Source organism: Cydia fagiglandana, chromosome 22 (genome assembly GCF_963556715.1).
Source record: "Cydia fagiglandana chromosome 22, ilCydFagi1.1, whole genome shotgun sequence".
Lineage (NCBI taxonomy): Eukaryota > Metazoa > Arthropoda > Insecta > Lepidoptera > Tortricidae > Cydia > Cydia fagiglandana.
In genome coordinates, this window is record NC_085953.1 from 12,655,994 (window position 1) to 12,674,593 (window position 18,600).

Sequence of the window (18,600 nt, forward strand, 5' to 3'; positions counted from 1 at the left end):
CTTACGAAAATCCTGAAAAGTTAACGGTTCCAGTTTTATGACGTTAGTTATAATATGGCAAACAATACATTATGACTTAAAACTTCATGGGAAACAAAGGGACCCTATAGGCATAGATAGATATGATAGAGCTTTATAAAAAAGCCTAAAATAAATAATTTCATAAAAATATACAATAAAGAAACTTACCTTGTTCGCTCTGCATAACGGATTGTTCGTACATCTCTTTGATTTTAGCCTGCTTGCCCTGGAATAGAGAAATCTTCATAAATACACATAAATAAACCTTTCTATTTAGTTGGATTTATGTGAGTATATAATATACTATGAATAGGTAACATAAACCACAAGAAAAGAAAAGGGCCTATGTTACAGCCCTGAGGCACACCTTTAACTACAGCTCCTAGATGTAATTTATACCAACAATAATAATTTATCTATCGCTGAGATAAAAATTATAAGACTTATTGCTTTATTTCCAACACAGTACTAGGTATTTGCATAGGTACACCGTAATGTTGATATTTCTACACAGCGTTCTTCGACAAACACAGTCAAAAGCTTTAGATAAGTCACAAGAATTGACTCTCTAGGCTCTCCGAAACATGTCGCGCGAGTGACTAAAAACAAGTGAGTCTAAACCGTAAAATTATTCAATGTTAGTATGTATCACAACAGTTTAAATTCAATTAAATTCAATTTAAGTCACAAGAAATAAGTTAAAAAATATGTTTTAGAAACAACACCGTCTTCCGTGACCACAGCTGGTGCAACTCAGCTGAAACGTGGGAATTTAAGGTAAAAACAATGAAATTATATCGCGGTAGACCCGTTTGTGTAATTAAATGTGTACAAAACGCGAGATTTCAAAGTGTTGTTTTAGAAAGATGTCAAAGTAGTGTTATTCTTTTCTCACCATAAAAAGCCTGCTGCGAATATTCTGTATCTCCTGTTTCCTCTCGCGCGTGCGCTCTGAGCTGTTGTGCTGTCCCGTTTCAAACTTGCCGACTATCTCGCTCATGTTGCAGAAGGAGACGGGCTGCTCGCGGCCGTTAGCGGCCTTGTAGGACTTCTTGAGGATTGAGTCTTCGTCTGTAAGAAAATGAAAAATAATTTATTTATTTAAAACTTTACTGCACAAAAGAATAACTTAATGTACAAAAGGCGAACTTAATAAGACGGTTAGGCGTTTTAATAAATAAGACAATAGTTATTTGTTTTACAAGGGGGCAAAGTTGTTGTATAACCGCTTGTGCTAATATTGATACCCGAGCAAGCGAAAGATTCCAAAATTGAACCACGAGCGTAGCGAGTGGTTCGTAAAATGGAATCTTGAGCGTTGCGAGGGTTTCAAAGCACGAGGGTTAAACTAAATTTGCCCCCGAGTGAAACACAAAATTTTTCACCACACCAACCCGAAGCAATATTAAATGTAAAATATCAAACAAAATCAAATCCAAATGAATGTTATTAAATATTTATCATCCAAAATCATCATTTAAAAGTCAATTCTACCAGCAAACATAAGAAAACAACTCAAAATTTGCATTTGTTTACTTTGCCTCACATGTGGATAAAATGCAACTTTGCTATTCGTTATTGAAGTGCAAAGTAATTCTTTCCGAGCTAGTGTGGTGAAAATGTTTGTGGACAATCTTACAAAGACAGGTTGAACTGTTTAAGCCCCAGACAAAGCGACACTTGTACTCTACGGTAGGGACTACGCCAACTTATACAAATGTTTACTTAAATACATAGAAAACTTGGGAACAAATATTTTTGATAAACATACTAATTAATACGCTTGCCGAGATTCGAACCCAGAACTTCCAGCTTCGCAGGCAGCCACTACCAAGTAGGTTAGGAGAATGGAGCGTGCGATTCGCGGCCGAGGCGTGAGAGGCCGTTAAACAGGTCGACACCTACCATCCTCATCGTTTCGCGGCCCAGGCGTGAGAGGCCGTTAATCAGGTCTACACTTACCATCCTCATCGTTTGGTTGCCGAGGCGTGAGAGGCCGTTAAACAGGTCTACACCTACCATCCTCATCGTTTGGTGGCCGAGGCGTGAGAGGCCGTTAATCAGGTCTACACTTACCATCCTCATCGTTTGGTTGCCGAGGCGTGAGAGGCCGTTACACAGTTCTACACCTACCATCCTCATCGTTTGGTGGCCGAGGCGTGAGAGGCCGTTAACAGGTCTACACCTACCATCCTCATCGTTTGGTGGCCGAGGCGTGAGAGACCGTTACACAGGTCTACACCTACCATCCTCATCGTTTAGTGGCAGAGGCGTGAGAGGCCGTTAAACAGGTCTACACCTACCATCCTCATCATTTGATGGCCGAGGCGTGAGAGGGCGTTAAACAGGTCTACACCTACCATCCTCATCCTCAGGCTCGCTGGAGCTGGCCTCCACTGGAATACCGTTCAGGTACTCGTCGGACACTCCCACGTCCATGCCCTTGGCTTTGAACCTAAAGAAAGAAAGAAAAATGATTATTACCAATTCCTAATAGAAACATTACTTCTAGTTTGTGATAGGTAGAGGATTTGAAGTCATTTGATTTCCTAACGATAATAGAAATTTGATGTGTTATAAACAGAGCTCGGCAGGGGTGAGCCATTTTGACGTCACTTATGTCAAGTGTAGATATTAATATAGATACACCTTAGAAAGAAATATTAAAATAAAACTTTATTAATTATAATTAAACTAAAATGACAATGCCTTATGTACAAATAAACTTTAATAGTAGCATCTGGATGGATATACATATTATTTGAAGAGGTTTACTAAAAAGCTTGCTATAAAATTCATTTGTTTTAATGGCGACGTAAAGATCGTAGCGGAAAGGCAGCCTAAATAAAATAATTTCTTTAGTTATTAATGTACACCACATAGACCATTGAATGACAAGGCATGTCCATGTTGTGCAAACTCTGAAAACAGCTCACCCCCGCCGAGCTCTGGTTATAAACTTTATGATTATTAAGATAAGGTAAAATCGTATGTATAAAGTCATCTGTCAATCACAAACTATGTAACACATACATTTTAAACCTTAATGCGCACAATTAAAATGTACAAAGCAAAAATTACATCATTTTTTTGTATTTTTTCCTCATGCAGAATATTTAGGACTTTTGAGGCGATGAGCCTTGAATCGTGCAGTTTATATTTTATTTGGACCTTGAAAGGGTTAAAGAGCATAAAAACCGGGCAAGTGCGAGTCGGACTCGCGCACAAAGGGTTCCGTACCATAATGCAAAAAAAAAAAACAAAAAAAAAATGCGAAAAAAAACGGTCACCCATCCAAGTACTGACCACGCCCGACGTTGCTTAACTTTGGTCAAAATCACGTTTGTTTTATGGGAGCCCCATTTAAATCTTTATTTTATTCTGTTTTTAGTATTTGTTGTTATAGCGGCAACAGAACTACATCATCTGTGAAAATTTCAACTGTCTAGCTATCACGGTTCGTGAGATACAGCCTGGTGACAGACAGACGGACGGACGGACGGACGGACAGCGAAGTCTTAGTAATAGGGTCCCGTTTTACCTTTTGGGTACGGAACCCTAAAAAGTAATCTGTAGAAATTTAGAGAAAACGCACACGGGTACGTATACCGGGTGTGGCCTGTAATATGCGCAAAAAATTATAACTGTAGACTGTACTCCTCATACTGGCCAACATCTGTTCAGCGACTTTTAAAAATAACTTGTGGTTTTATTTTTAATACACTTTAAAGTTTATTCTAAGACGCAATGTATTGCGAAATTTGTTATGTTTAAGGCGTGGCAAGCAACGTCAATCACAATGATATAGCGTGGCGATGGCGTCCATTGAAGATAATACTTATTTTGCATGAAAAATAGGCAGTCAAAATACTTCATAATTTCTAAAAGTTGTTGAAGAAATGTGTCACCGTTTGAGGAGTACAATCTATATTTTAATTATTTGCTGGTGTTACAGGCCACACCCGGTATATGTACGTGAGTACGTACAACTTGTACATATGTACAAGTACGTATTGCATGAGCGTAGTCTTAAATAACAATTTGTTATCCGCTAGGCGGGGCTCCTATTTCTGGGTAGTTTGCCCTTCGGGCACCTGAAGCAACCTAGCGAACCTATCCTACCTATATATTGGTTTAATGTGCCTATCGTCAAAACATTACACAGGATCATTACGATCTGCCTGATCTTACGATCGGCCGCCGACATATAGACTATAGAATCATAACTTATTATGTACCTGTGGCACAAAATACTATTGCAAGAAAATTCTTATAATACTCCTGACTCCGATATTTAGAACACACAATATTTATGATAGCAGAAAATAGAAGAATTACACAAAAATTGTAAGTATTCAAAACAAACTGACGCCTTTAAAATATATCACAATTCACTTAAAATAAAGTTAAAAAAAAACTAAAATACCTTTTTTCCAACACGTCTAACACCATATTTAAAAAAAACGTATCGAAACGTCCGACCGGCGTAACGCTAAACGATATATGACAAGAGATCTGACTATTATCCTGAACAAAATAAAAAATAGCGTCGATAAAATAAAAATTATAATTTAATGCTAGGTAATAAGGTTAAAAATTGAGTAATTTATTTTTAAACACCGCAACTGTAATATTGTGGTGAAGCTTCTGAAAAAAGTTTCCTGTACCACGAGATAATTTTTCTATTGAGTTATTTTATAAAGGGGTCTTCCATGAACTTATATTTTTTGTACCAACTGAATAGAAAATTTTAATATTAAATATGATAAACAACCTAATTGTTACACACAGTCTGAATCCCTCACTAGGCTCATGATCCTATTGTTACCCTTATATCATCTTATATACAGACATACGTCATTTTCCATAAACGTTCATCATTTCAGTTTGTTTGCACTAAAAAGAAACAAAACGAATTTTTACTACAAGAAGCCATTTACTTTTTATGAAAAAAAGAAATAGCATATACCCGCATCCCTCTCTACCTCAAGGTCAGCGCGCAATGTACGGCGTACACCGCACAACGGTTGTTGTGCGTTAGCGCAGCGATCCACGTTCAAAAATAGAACGTTCGAAATGTACGCGCTGACGCAAGTGCGGGGTGTAAGGTGCGAACGGATTTGATACTTGGTTTTAGGGTTGGTTGATTGTAATACAATATAAAAGAGCCAAAAATTATTAACTATTAAATTCTATGACCATGACGAAAATAAAAATCTCTAAAACAAATAATTTGCATTAACATAGAAACATTGTTAAATATTAAAGTTTTTATTTATTAATTAAGTAAAATGGTTGATGAAATTCAAAATCAGATTATACTTTGTTTTTGTAATTTTGAGAGAGAAGATTCGCGTTATGTACATTGTACTCTTTTCCACAAATATTGGTTACATATATCCCACTTACTTTTCAGGAAGCAATTTTGCTTTTAAGGAAGTACATAAAATGCAAAAATGTCGAAATCAATCAGTACTAAATCAATAATAAAAATGACAGAACCATTTACCATTACCATAATCCAACTAATCACAATTTCACTGTCAAGATCATTCGAGCGAACTACGCACACGTGTAAGCCCCAATGCTCACTACCCACAATCGAATTTCAACTTTACCCATCTAAAAATAAAGTCGAATATGTGAATCTCGTGAAGGTGTATAAAAAAAGGGTACTTAAGCGATGTAGTAATAGGAGACCGATGAAAGTTGTGGGTGTTTTCTTTGAAGATTATTGACAAGAATATTATTGTTTCGCGGTCGGGTGATCCTGGGGCGTCGCTAGTATTTATACCCGATTACGGCAAGGCACGGTTATGGCTATATGACGTATGACTTTTTTTTTTTTATTATGAATGGGCTTACTCATGGCCACAGACTAGCCGAGGCGTAGACGTGGCCTACGATGGAGCGAGCTCGCCCAGAAGGTGCCTGTTCACTCTTGATTTGAAGGTTGCCGGGTTATAAGAACACGGAAATATAGACGCCGGTAAGGAATTCCATTACTTGGCAGTGCGCATAAGGAAAGTAGAAGCAAAGCGCTTCGTGCGAATTGGTGGAATATCTACCATGTAAGGATGGAAACCGGCCGTGCGTCTAAAAGTCCGATGGTAGAATGGGGACGGTGGAATAAGCTCGTGTAGCTCTTGGGCACACTCCCCGAAGTGCAGCCTGAAGAATACCGACAGGCTGGCGACTTTCCGCCGATGGGCCAAAGACTGAAGCTTAGCCGTTAGCTTCTTGTCACCAATCATCCTCCTGGCTCTGCGCTCCACTGAGTCTAAAGCGGCGAGTAGGTATTTAGCTGAGCCATCCCACAGGTGGCTGCAATACTCCATACACGACCGGACTTGAGCTTTGTAAAGTGTTAGAAGCTGTCCAGGTGTGAAGTATCGCTTCACCTTATTTAGGACGCCCAGCTTTCTGGCCGCAGTTTGTGCTTTAGACTCAATGAAGCTGCCGAAGCTGAGGACTGAACTCAGCTCCATGCCGAGGAGTTCCAGGCTGTCGGCAATAGGTACAGATGCACCCCGGAAAGAAGGAGTCAGGTCGAATGGACTCCGTTTTGCGGAAAATAGACACGTCTGCGTTTTGGAGGCATTGAACGTGACCAGATTGTCATCACCCCACTGGGAAACGAGACTAAGGGTCAAGTTCATTCGCTCAACCATGGCCTCTCTCTGTGAACGTATATCCTCCCTGCTGTCCCCTGCACTAGCCAAATATCTCTCAACAACCGTACTGTCATCTGCATAACCTACAACTTTACTTGTTAATGTAGGTGTAAAGTTCTCTTTCTAACAAACACAAAGGTAACAATGACGGAAAGGGACAAACGATTATCAACTGCTTATTAGATTTGACAGACGATTGTTTTTATTAAATTAATCGGATAAAGCCATTATATATTGATTTAAAAAAATTACGATCAAAAATTTACCACAATTCACCTTGCTTGCTACTGAAGAGTAGCAGCATTAAGATCTACTACGGTCTACTCCGGTCTACTCACTTGGCCAGCTTGGAGAGCAGTGCGGTGCTCTTCTCCCTCGGAGCCCTCGGTTCTCTGGGCGCGGTCTACTGTGGTCTACTACGGTCTACTCACTTGGCAAGCTTGGACAGCAGTACGGTGCTCTTCTCCCTCGAAGCCCTCGGGTCTCTGAGCGCGATCTACTGTGGTCTACTACGGTCTACTCCGGTCTACTCACTTGGCAAGCTTGGACAGCAGTGCGGTGCTCTTCTCCCTCGGAGCCCTCGGTTCTCTGGGCGCGGGCTCCTCCGCTACGTTCTTTTTCTCGAACACCTCGAAGCGGGACTTCACGTCGAGTTGCGAGAGCTCCTCGAGACCCAGGTCTGGCTTGTCTGATGCTGGGGATAGCAATTAAAATATGTGAGGCTATTAATAAAAAACCGGGCAAGTGCGAGTCGGACTCGCGCACGAAGGGTTCCGTACCATAAAGCAAAAAAAAAAACAGAAAAAATGCAAAAAGAAAACGGTCACCCATCCAAGTACTGACCACGCCCGACGTTGCTTAACTTTGGTCAAAAATCACGTTTGCTGTATGGGAGCCCCACTTAAATCTTTATTTTATTGTTTTAAGTATTTGTTGTTATAGCGGCAACAGAAATACATCATCAGTGAAAATTTTAACTGTCTAGCTATCACGGTTCGTGAGATACAGCCTGGTGACAGACAGACGGACAGACGGACGGACGGACAGCGAAGTTTAGTAATAGGGTCCCGTTTTACCCTTTGGGTACGGAACCCTAAAAAAACAGTATGTAGAGTACTTAATGCTATCAATTACTATGCGAACGTTAGATGCGCTGAAAGAGCGGGCGACTTTCAATCTGGAGGTCGCGGGTTCAAACCCCGGTTCGTCCCAATGAGTTTTTCGGAAGTTATGTACGAAATAACGTCATTTAATTTATGATCGCAATATACAATATGACATTACCTCTGGCAACATCGGGGGGTAGCTCGATAGGGTTGCTTTCGCAAATAATCATTTGGTGTTTCTTAGGAGGCGCCGCTGCAAAGAAAAAAAAACATTATTCTAAGTTTATGACGATCATGTATTAAAATATAACAAGGGCTGGTGGCCTAGCGGTAAGAGCGTGCGACTTACAATCCGGAGGTCGCGGGTTCAAGCCCCGGGTCGTACCAATGAGTTTTTTTATGGATAAAACTACCCCTTCACAACAGTTTCGGTAAAAATTTAACCAACAACACACATTTAAAATACACACACAAAATGCAAAAAATTTTCTTGCGCGAATTGTGGCAGCATTTAAGGGAGAGAGGTCATGACCCTCGTTCCGGGTCATTCCTGATGCAGAGGCTGTCTATCGCGATTCAGCGTGGCTATGCGGCGAGCGTGATGGGCATCCTTGCGTCTGGAAGGGCGCGAGACGAGTTGTTTGACTAAGTGGTGGCATTATTCAGTTTAGTTTTAATTTAATTTAATTTATAATGAAATTTAATGTACACACAAATAAAATAGAACTTAAGTAAGAACTTTTCCCTTTTTACAATTTAATGATCTTTTTTTCACGTTCACGAATTATTTTTAAAATAACTGGGAGACAGAAAACATAGAAAAACTCAAAAATGCGCCTTTTCCCAGAGAAGACCTAGCTAGATCGATTTATTGCCCCCGAAACCTCCCATGTAGCAAATTTTATCGATATCGTTAGAGCTGTTTCCGAGATCCCCGATATAAACAATAAAATATGTACCAATAAAAAAAAGAAAATACTAGAATTGCTCGTATAAAGGTATTATAGTTCGTTTTTTTAGCATTAGAAAGAACTTGAAGGGGGCTATTAATAAATTACGTCATTTCAAATTAGGGGGGGGGGGTCTGGGCATCGGATGACGGTAGCATGAAGTAGGAGGAAATGGGGTCATTAGAAGCATGATTTTTGGATGATTATGGGGGGGGGGGGGTCAAAAATCGTCAAAAATCGATGACGTAATTAATGGATAGCCCCTTGTAAGCGATCTTAAAATGTCTTTTAGTTGAAAAACGCTCTGCAATGATCGTATTAGATTCATAATTGTTACATATTTGCCGTAACTTATTTTTAAAATGTGTTTTTCAATTAAAAGACACGTTGTTAATGGGATTATTTTACTTCGATATTTAAAAATTATGTGGACTGTATTCAAGCGAATTACGAGACGAGATACGAAACGATATACCGTGGAACTTAGGACAGGCTAGGTCAATTGGTAAAAGCACTTACCTTGCCGAGCTGTAGATGACGGTGCAGCTCTCGGTGGAGGCTGGCGCAGGCTTCTCAGACCTTCGGCTCGTCTAGACTTACCTCGAATCCGAGTTACCTGGACCAGCGTGGACACCGAAACGGAGCAGGAGCAGTGCTTCTTCAACTGATTAGCCTTCCACAATGAGTACACACAGTTTACAGACGAAATTGAATCTTTTAGATGAACCGAGACGATAATATTCGAAAATAATAACTAGCGCAGCGAGATGCGCCCGACATGTTACATTTGCGATACGAGAAGGGGAGGGAATATATTTTTTTTTAAAGTTTGAACGATAATGTTGCCAGGCGAAATTATTTTAAGACTACAATCCTTAACATTTTCCGCCCACCAAAATACAACGTATTTTCCACAAGTTTGTACTGTTATTGTCAACTGAGGATAAAATAGAATCGATATGGCTCAGGGTTTATTTTCCTATTACTATATATTTTTTACTTTAATCTAAATCTACGATAAAATTAATACTTATGACTATATGATAGTGAATTAACACTAGTTTTGCAAAGGTAAGGGACACAGTTTAACTATCGGACGTTTAAGTTCGCCCGATTCTGTGCGAACTGTGACAACACGACAAATCCCGTCACTTCCTGGATGGAGTTGTACCACCCGGCCAATTTTCCACTTCATGGGGCTACATTGCTCATTGACAATGAGCACGAGCGTCCCGACGACAATGTTTTTCTGACCATCGAACCATTTATGGCGCTGCTGCAATGTGTGCAGATATTCGAGGTGCCACTTGCGCCAGAAATCTTGATGGATCTTTTGTAATAATTTCCATCTCTGAAGTGGACCTAATTTCGCATCTACCATGTTGCTTTCAGGCAATATGGTGAGCGGCTCCAAAGTAAGGAAATGTCCGGGGGTCAAAACTGACAGGTCGTTTGGGTCCGAGCTGACAGGGGACAAAGGCCGTGAGTTCAGCATCGCCTCAATTTGGGTCAAAATGGTATAGAATTCCTCAAATGTAAGGCGCTGAGAGCCCACGACGCGAGCGAGATGTGACTTTACTGACTTTACACCAGCCTCGGCTAACCCCGAGAAATGTGGGCTGCCGGGCGGGTTAAAAACGAAATTTATTTGTTCTGCACGTGAAGCCTTGGCCATGAATTCTTGGAGCATATTGGATGCGCCAATAAAGTTTCTACCCTGATCCGAGATCAGCCTGGAGCACCGGCCGCGGCGCGAAATGAAACGGCGCAGAGCTGCGAGATATGCCTCTGTGGTGAGCTCTGAGGCCAGCTCAAGATGTACTGCTATGGTGGCAGTACATACGAAAACGCAAATATACGATTTAAATGTGCGTAGACCACGGCCCCGGGCCAAACAAGTATCAAAGGGACCAGCGTAATCTACTGCCGCTGACGAAAATGGTTTAATTTGATTAATTCGAAACGATGGTAAGTTGCCCATTATTGGAGGAGATGCCATTTTAGGCCGAGCGCGAAAGCACTTCATACAAGATGAAATAACTGAATTTATAGCCCTTCTTGCCGATAGAACCCAGAATTCTTGGGCTAATAAATTTTGCAATGTTTGCAATCCAGGGTGCATAAACCGGTGATGGTAATCCTCAATGATCAGCGTAGTCAACCTATGATCACGAGGCAATAATAGTGGATGTTTCACATCGAACGACAGGTCTCCTTTAGACAGGCGACCGCCCACCCTTAGCATTCCACGCTCATCCACAAACGGCGCCAATTTCCGCATGGGCTTCGATAGAGAGTGGGGTGACTTATCTGTCAACAAGCACCGCAATTCTGAAGCGAAAACTCGCTCCTGGACATGTTTCACGAGAAAATGAAGAACTTTCATAATTTCTTCAGACGACAGGTTTGGATCTGTGATTTTCGACGATGATTTTTGCAAGTTATGCATGAACCGAAAACAATAAGCGAATATACGCAATATGCGTTGTAAAGACGAGAATCTGCTCAAGATGTTGTCAGTCAACGATATATTAGAGTCTGTGAACAAACTATAGATTTTTTGCTCGTTCGAAGCAGCTTGATCTGAAAGGATCTCAGATTGTGGCCAAGATTCTTGAGGATTAGACAGCCAAGTAGGCCCCGCCCACCATAGCGTATTCTGGATTAAATCAGCAGGTAACAAACCGCGGGAGCCGCAATCCGCTGGATTATCCGAACCAGAAACGTGGTGCCAATTTTCAGGGGGGACGTTTTCTTGTATGTGTGCAACCCTATTAGCCACAAAAGTTTTCCACTTTGATGGACACGAACGAATCCAAGTCAGCGCGACAGTAGAATCTGACCAAGCGTGGATATCATCAAAAGTGTGAAAATCTTTTAGAGCTTCTGTAAACGAGACAATCAAATCCGACAACAAGACAGCAGCTAACAGCTCACATCTCGGGATAGAACATTTACGAAGTGGGGCCACCTTCGTTTTAGCGCAACAAAGACGCACGACAACGGATCCGTCATTTTGAACGACACGACAATAAATGACAGCACAGTAACCCTTCTCCGAGGCGTCACAGTACCCGTGAAGCTGTAACGATACGAAAGATACAACCATTCTACGGGGAATGGACAACGAGCTCTTTTCTGCCAATTGCGATTTGAATTTACGCCATTCTTGAGCGATAGCGATAGGAACCTCGCTGTCCCAATCGACACCAGAAACCCATAGAAGTTGTATTAAATATTTTGCGAAAAATACGACAGGCGACAATAGACCCAGAGGATCAAAAATACGAGCGATGTCCGAGAGGATCGATCGCTTCGTACAACGACAATCATTCAAGGAGGTCTTGAATGTGAAAGTATCTTCCTTGGGAAGCCACGACAAACCGAGAATTTTTAACGATAACGATAAATCATGGACGTTTTCGACATTGTGAAGTTGACCTTTAAACGACAAGGGAGGATCAACTTCCACCATGTGACCACAACGAAGGTAGTCGTCCATGAAATTGACATAAGCTGTCCGAAACTGAGGATTCAATTTGAATTTCCTCTCTAAATTTAAGAGACGCTTGAGAGCTATCTCACGAGAATTTGAAAACCTGGGTTTATCCTGAGGGTCGACATAAGTTAATGGTACTACCATCCTACCCTCGGGAGTGCGACAATATGAAGTTTCCATTTGGTTTTCACACGACATTTCTAATTTCGACAAAACGATATTTTTGGGAGGATCTACACTTTCCAGTTCCCAGAAGCGCTTGATATTATTGTCTAATGATAGACTCGACACGAGATAGCACCTCTGAGTATCACCTTCTGAACCTTTATGACAACGAGAACGAGAAGTGTTAACGTTTATAGGGCACTCACCCATTACCAACCAGCCGAAAACAGTGCGGACAGCTATGGGCTCATCTGCGTTGCCCTTGACAACGCCAGATTGTAGTGCAGCAGCGAAAAGGTTGACGTTAACCAGCATGTCTATTGGTCCAGATTTGTGGAAAGACGGATCAGCAAGATCTAAATCCTTCAGATGCCTCCAAGAAGACACATTCAGTGGTTCTGGTGGCATATCATGGCAGATCTTGGGAAGCACGAACGCTTCAAACGAAAATTTGCATGAGGAGTCCCCATTCGAAGGAACTATCTCACAATCGACAATTCCAAAAGTGTCAGTCGATGACAGACCAACACCGTTCACCGTTGGTGAATTATTTCTAATTGGTATTCCAAGTTTTTGAGCGCACTTCAATGTTACAAAGTTACAAGCCGAGGCATTGTCCATCAGCATTCGAATTGGTACAAAATTATTCAATTTATTTTTTATCATCACGATAGCTGTCGAGAATAAACTTGGTGCATTTGCATTATGCACAGCCAATGCCACTTGGGTCGGCGGAGCTGTTGGTTCCAACTCCTTATCTTTTTCGAAATGCAATAATGTGTGGTGTCTGCGCTTGCAGATGCCACAAGTCACCGATGATTTACAATTTTTAACCGAGTGTGATGGCCTACAACAAAGTATGCAAAGTCTCCTCTCCTTAACCTGAGCAAACCTTTCCAATGGCTGCAGTTCCAAAAATTTAGTACAGTTATCCAATTTGTGTCCCGGTGCGGAACACATAGCACAGTTGCTCACTGGCGGCACAAGGAGAGCAGGCTTAGCCTTATTCGACACTGGCTTACTATACACTGGTTTACTAGATAATGTTAACGACTTACCAACGCTGTTCTCTAATGCCTGGCTCCGCTTTTCAATAAACGAAATTAATTCCTCATAACTGGGGATTTCTGTGTTTGATTCAAGTTGCAACTCAAAAGCTTCCTTACTACTAACATCTAATTTTGACCAAAGTGCATGGAATAACATAAAGTTCCTGTCAGGCAATTGATACTTTGATAAAATTTCTAAGTTTTCCTTAAAGGTTCGACAAACTCTAACTAATTCCGATGCAGTCTTGGACTTCGCCGCCTCACAATTTAATATTTTTTCATAAAATATACTGGCAATCACCCTTTTTTTCTCAAAATGTAATTTTAGTGTGTTATAGGCCATTAAATAATTTTCATCACATAATGGGTAATTTTTAATTAAGTCGAAAGCATGGCCGGTAACACTCGACAACAAATAGTGCAGTTTTTCTACTGCCGGGATATTTTTACTGTGAATCAGCGAGTCAAAGATCTGGATGAACGACACCCAATTCTCAATTTTCGAATCGAAAGGAACTATATTAATTTTAGGTAATTTAACACTCGAACTTGAACCGCAACTGTCACTTTTATTTAACACTTCAGGTTTTATTTCTGCTAAACGTATTTTTATGGATTTTACCATTTGTTCGAACTGTGATGATATTTCTAATTCACTTGACCTATCACCAGCTGGAATCGCCGAAAGCAATTCAATTTGAAAGGCATGAAATTCACTTTCAAGTTTAATTACATCTTGTGAACAATAACCTTGCAGATCGGAACTCTTTATATACTCCATCCGCACGAACGCATAATCCCGACCTACACGGCTCTTGTCGAAACTTTCGGACGAATCCCCACCAAGTGTCATGTTTATTTTGTAAAAATATGTATATTGAATCACTAAAACAACAACAAAACTATTTGATTCGATAACACTGATATGATAGGTTTTTTTTTTTTTTTTTTAATGGCTTTTACTCCTTGCTAAATTTAGCAAGGTGGATTCTGCCAATGTCGAGGTATAGACTTTTGACTTGTGAGACGAGAATGTTCGGTAAAATTTTGATTTTTGTGGAAGGATAGACGGGAACCTAAAACAAACAAATTATTGTGGACATCACAGACAAATACATTACATGAAACAATTAACACAGTAGCAACATTAGTGAGAAAGAGCGGAAAGCGGATGACAGATTGTTAAGGCAAGCAACATAGCGGATGAAATGGAGGAAAAAAACGTAAAAATTAAATATAGATAGATAGAAGAGCTGTAATAATTAAAGTTTTATATTATGTTCTTGTACATACTTAATAATGACAGAAGTTAGGGGAGGGTCCATTAGAGTGAGAAGTGAGTAAAAGTTAATGGGTCGCGGAATATTTGAAGGTAACACATCATACAAAGAGTAACTGAATCTCGGACAGGAGAAGAAAATGTGATCTACGGTGCCTTCGTCTAACCCACATTCGCACAGTGACGTATCCCGGACCCGTATCTTGGCAAGAAATACAGGGGTACAAACTGGCCCCAAGCGTAATCGACAAATTGTAGACGTGACCCATTTAGGATAGACTCGGAATCTGAAAAACCATGGTTTACGTGGAATATTGGGTTGAATGTGGCCATAATGTTTTCCTACCTCCAATCTGGAAGAATTCCAGAGATTTTGCCACGTGTTAAACATATCAGTCTGTGCATGGCTTAGAAGGTCAGAGCTGTATATCCTGTAGTGACCTGGTGATCCCATCTCAATAGCTCTCTTTGCCCACAAATCTGCAGACTCGTTTCCAGGAATGCCACAATGACCTGGGATCCACCCGAGCACTATTTTTAACCCCTTTGAGTCACATTTTCTTAATAATGTTTTGATCTGAAGTATTAAGGGGAATTTTGCCTTCATTTTAAACTGATTGCCCATAATAGCCTGCAGGCAACTCCTGCTATCTGTAAAAATCATCATTTTTGCTATATTGTGAGAGTCAGCATATGCAATAGCTTCCAAGATGGCAACTGCCTCGCCGGTAAAAATGGATGATTGAGGAGGGCACTTGAACATCAAGACAATGTTATATTTTGGAATCACCACTGCTGCTCCAACACAATTTGCGGGATCATTTTTGGATGCGTCAGTAAACACTGGTAAGTAGCCTTCCCACTTTTCTAAAAGATTTTTAAATTTGTTGTTAGCTCCCGGGTCATTTTTAAATATACCAAGGTCTAAAATAACACTAGGGGTGTAAATTAAAGTTTCAAATTTTGTTTCAAATAAGGGGTTTGTTCCTGATTTATATAATATGGGGTTTATACGGTTTAATTTAGAATAAGAAATAATAATTTTTGGAAACTCCTTATGCATCCAATATGGGTTTTCAGTGACCAATGAAGCAAGAGCCCGCAAGCGTGTAATCAGCAAGTGATTGGAGTTGGAGATAGCTCTTATGAGGAACCTGTCAGCAAGATATTGTCTACGCAGCACCAGAGGAGGCTCCACACATTCTACTTGCATGGCATTTTTTGGGGAAGATCTCATGGCACCAAGTATGATTCTTAAGCATTTAGCCTGTATTAAATCTAACTTTTGTAAGGATTCCTTATTACATGGTTCTAATATAAAGGATCCATAGTCCATGTGGCTGCGAATAATAGCATTATAAAGTAGCTTTTGACAATATGGATGAGAACCCCACCAAACTCCTGATAGAGCTCGCAAAATATTGATTCCTTTTTCACACTTGTCCTGTATATATTTCAGATGAGGTTTTCCACTCATTTTTCGATCCAAGATGATACCCAGGAATTTGGTTGATTCTTTATTGGGAATGCTTTCTTCACCATAATGAACATCTGCAGTTGGCATGTTCCTTTTGCGACTGAAGGTCACAGCACAGCTCTTGGAAGGTGACAAAGACAGACCATGCTCTTCAAGCCAATCCTTCAGGTAACTCAGGCCCATGTTCAACCTTGCAGACGCCGTATCAACAGATTTTGCAGAAGTGTAGAGGATTAGATCATCTGCATACTGTAGAATGTTACAGAAGGGCAACACAGATTGTTCCAAATCATATGTATATATGCTGTAAAGTATTGGACTAAGAACGGATCCTTGAGGAAGGCCCTGCCACAGTGTACGAGGAGAAAGATAAGAGCTGCCATCACGGATTTTGATGGTTCTTCCTATGAATAGATTGGAGACAATTTGTACAATCTTCACGGCAATGCTCAGATGTAGCATTTTTGCTCTGAGCACCGGAAGAAGGACATTGTCATAAGCTGCTGAAATATCAAGAAAACATCCTAGAAGGTCCTCATTGTTAGAAAGCGAAAGTCTGATATCCGTGGTTAGTATGTTTAAGCTGTCCATTGTGCTCCTACCTTTTCGAAACCCGAATTGGGTGTTTGCTAACAGACCCCTGCTCTCGACGTACCACTCTAGCCTATTCTTTACTAGATGCTCAAGTATCTTGCCCATCGTAGTGGAGAGCGCAATCGGTCGGTACGAGCTGGCCTCTTGTGGATTTTTAGTCGGTTTCAGTATTGGGATGATAATTTGAGTTTTCCAATCTTCTGGGATCTCTCCTGAGTCAAACACGTGATTCAGAATGCCAAGGAAGTATTCCTGTGAGAATGAGCTCAGTTCTGTTATGAAACAGTAAGGAATACCATCTTCTCCTGGTGAAGTGTTGCGTAGTCCATCCAAAGCTATTTTGAGCTCCGCAACCGAAAACGGTTCGTCAAAGGAGGTCGACGTAGGAGGGAGTGGTGGTGACTCTACGCAGGATAATTCTGGGGCAGTTGGGGGTGCCAGTTTGTCAGCAAAGTCCAAAAGCCAAGATGACCTGTCAGAAGAACATATGACATCCGGTTTAAAAGACCCTCTGAACCGCCTTATATTTTTCCATACGACTGATGGGGGAGTTCTAGGGGACAAGCTCTCACAGAACCCTTTCCAACTCTTCTTCTTTGTTTTGGACAATAAGCGTTTAGTGCGGGCCGAGGTTTTCCTGAAATTGATGAAGTCCTCTATGTCACCTGATTCATTAAATCTTTGTTCAGCTTCATCTCTCTCTTTCACGGCAGCTGTGCAGTCAGCATTCCACCATGGAGGTGAAAGAATTTTATCCTTTTTGTTTTTTTTCTGGGGGATAAACTTATCAGCTGCTTCTAAAAGTAAATTTTTGAATTTTGAGTAATTTTCCGTATTGTCATTTAAGTTAGAGTCCCATTCTTTAATTTTTGTTTCGACATAAAGTGAAAATTTCGACCAGTCAGCTGATTGTAATCTGTATTTTAGAAGCGGTTCAGGAGACGGGGATGGAAGAACAGATGAGGGCTTGGAAATAACAATGGGAAAGTGATCGCTGCCATAGGACTGACGAAGCACAGTCCAAGATAACAATGAGGCCAAATTAGGGGAGCAAGCTGACAAGTCGGGAACGGATTGTGGGTTCTGGCCTGGATAGACTCGATGTGTGGGCGAACCGTCGTTTATAATGCAAACGTTGATTTCATCGAAGATTTCTAACAAGAGTGACGAAAACCCATCCGAATGGTATGATCCCCACGAAATGTTGTGTGAATTAAAATCGCCTAAAACTATATGAGGAGGAGGGACAGAGGTTAGGATCGAAGATAATTCAGGAATAAGGTCAAGTTCTGGGTGAGGAATATATATTGAAATGAAATTAATGCCCATAACTTTAGCAGCTACGGCATTAATTTCATTTCCATGAGGAGGTAGGGGAATTTGAGAGAAGGGGTAGGATTGCTTGATCAACAAAGCGCATCCTGCACGTCCATCGACGCGGTCATCCCGGAGGCATGAGAAGCCCGGGAGTCTAAACCGAGACCCGGGTCTAAGCCACGTCTCCGAGATGGCCGCGACAGACACAGAATGGTTGTTGATCAGCTGGATGAGGTCTGGTTTTTTAGGAATAATACTCCGGCTATTCCATTGAAGAAATGTGGCCTGGCGGTCCATGGTGGTGAGGGAAGGAGAGTTTTTCTACTAGGGTCAACATTAAAGGTGCAACGTCGTTCGGTAGTATATCACTCCATTTTGCGATGATATTCGTTAACAGTTTAAGGAGGAGCTCCATGAGGTCCTCATTAGGAGTTTCTCTGGTGTATGAGTTATTGAGGGCTTGTCCATT

General features: G+C 40.9%; 1 protein-coding gene across 1 annotated transcript in view; it reads right to left on the minus strand.

Annotated features, from left to right (window-relative positions):
- LOC134675473 (uncharacterized) overlaps positions 1-18,600 on the minus strand; it is a 43,892-nt gene that overhangs the window by 16,380 nt on the left and 8,912 nt on the right. The window contains exons 5-9 of the mRNA XM_063533742.1: positions 7,980-8,054; positions 7,230-7,389; positions 2,382-2,476; positions 917-1,092; positions 190-247 (exon numbers count right to left, since the gene is read on the minus strand). Of these exons, the coding sequence (XP_063389812.1) occupies positions 190-247; positions 917-1,092; positions 2,382-2,476; positions 7,230-7,389; positions 7,980-8,054 (564 nt within the window). The remainder of the gene's footprint in view (positions 1-189; positions 248-916; positions 1,093-2,381; positions 2,477-7,229; positions 7,390-7,979; positions 8,055-18,600) is intronic.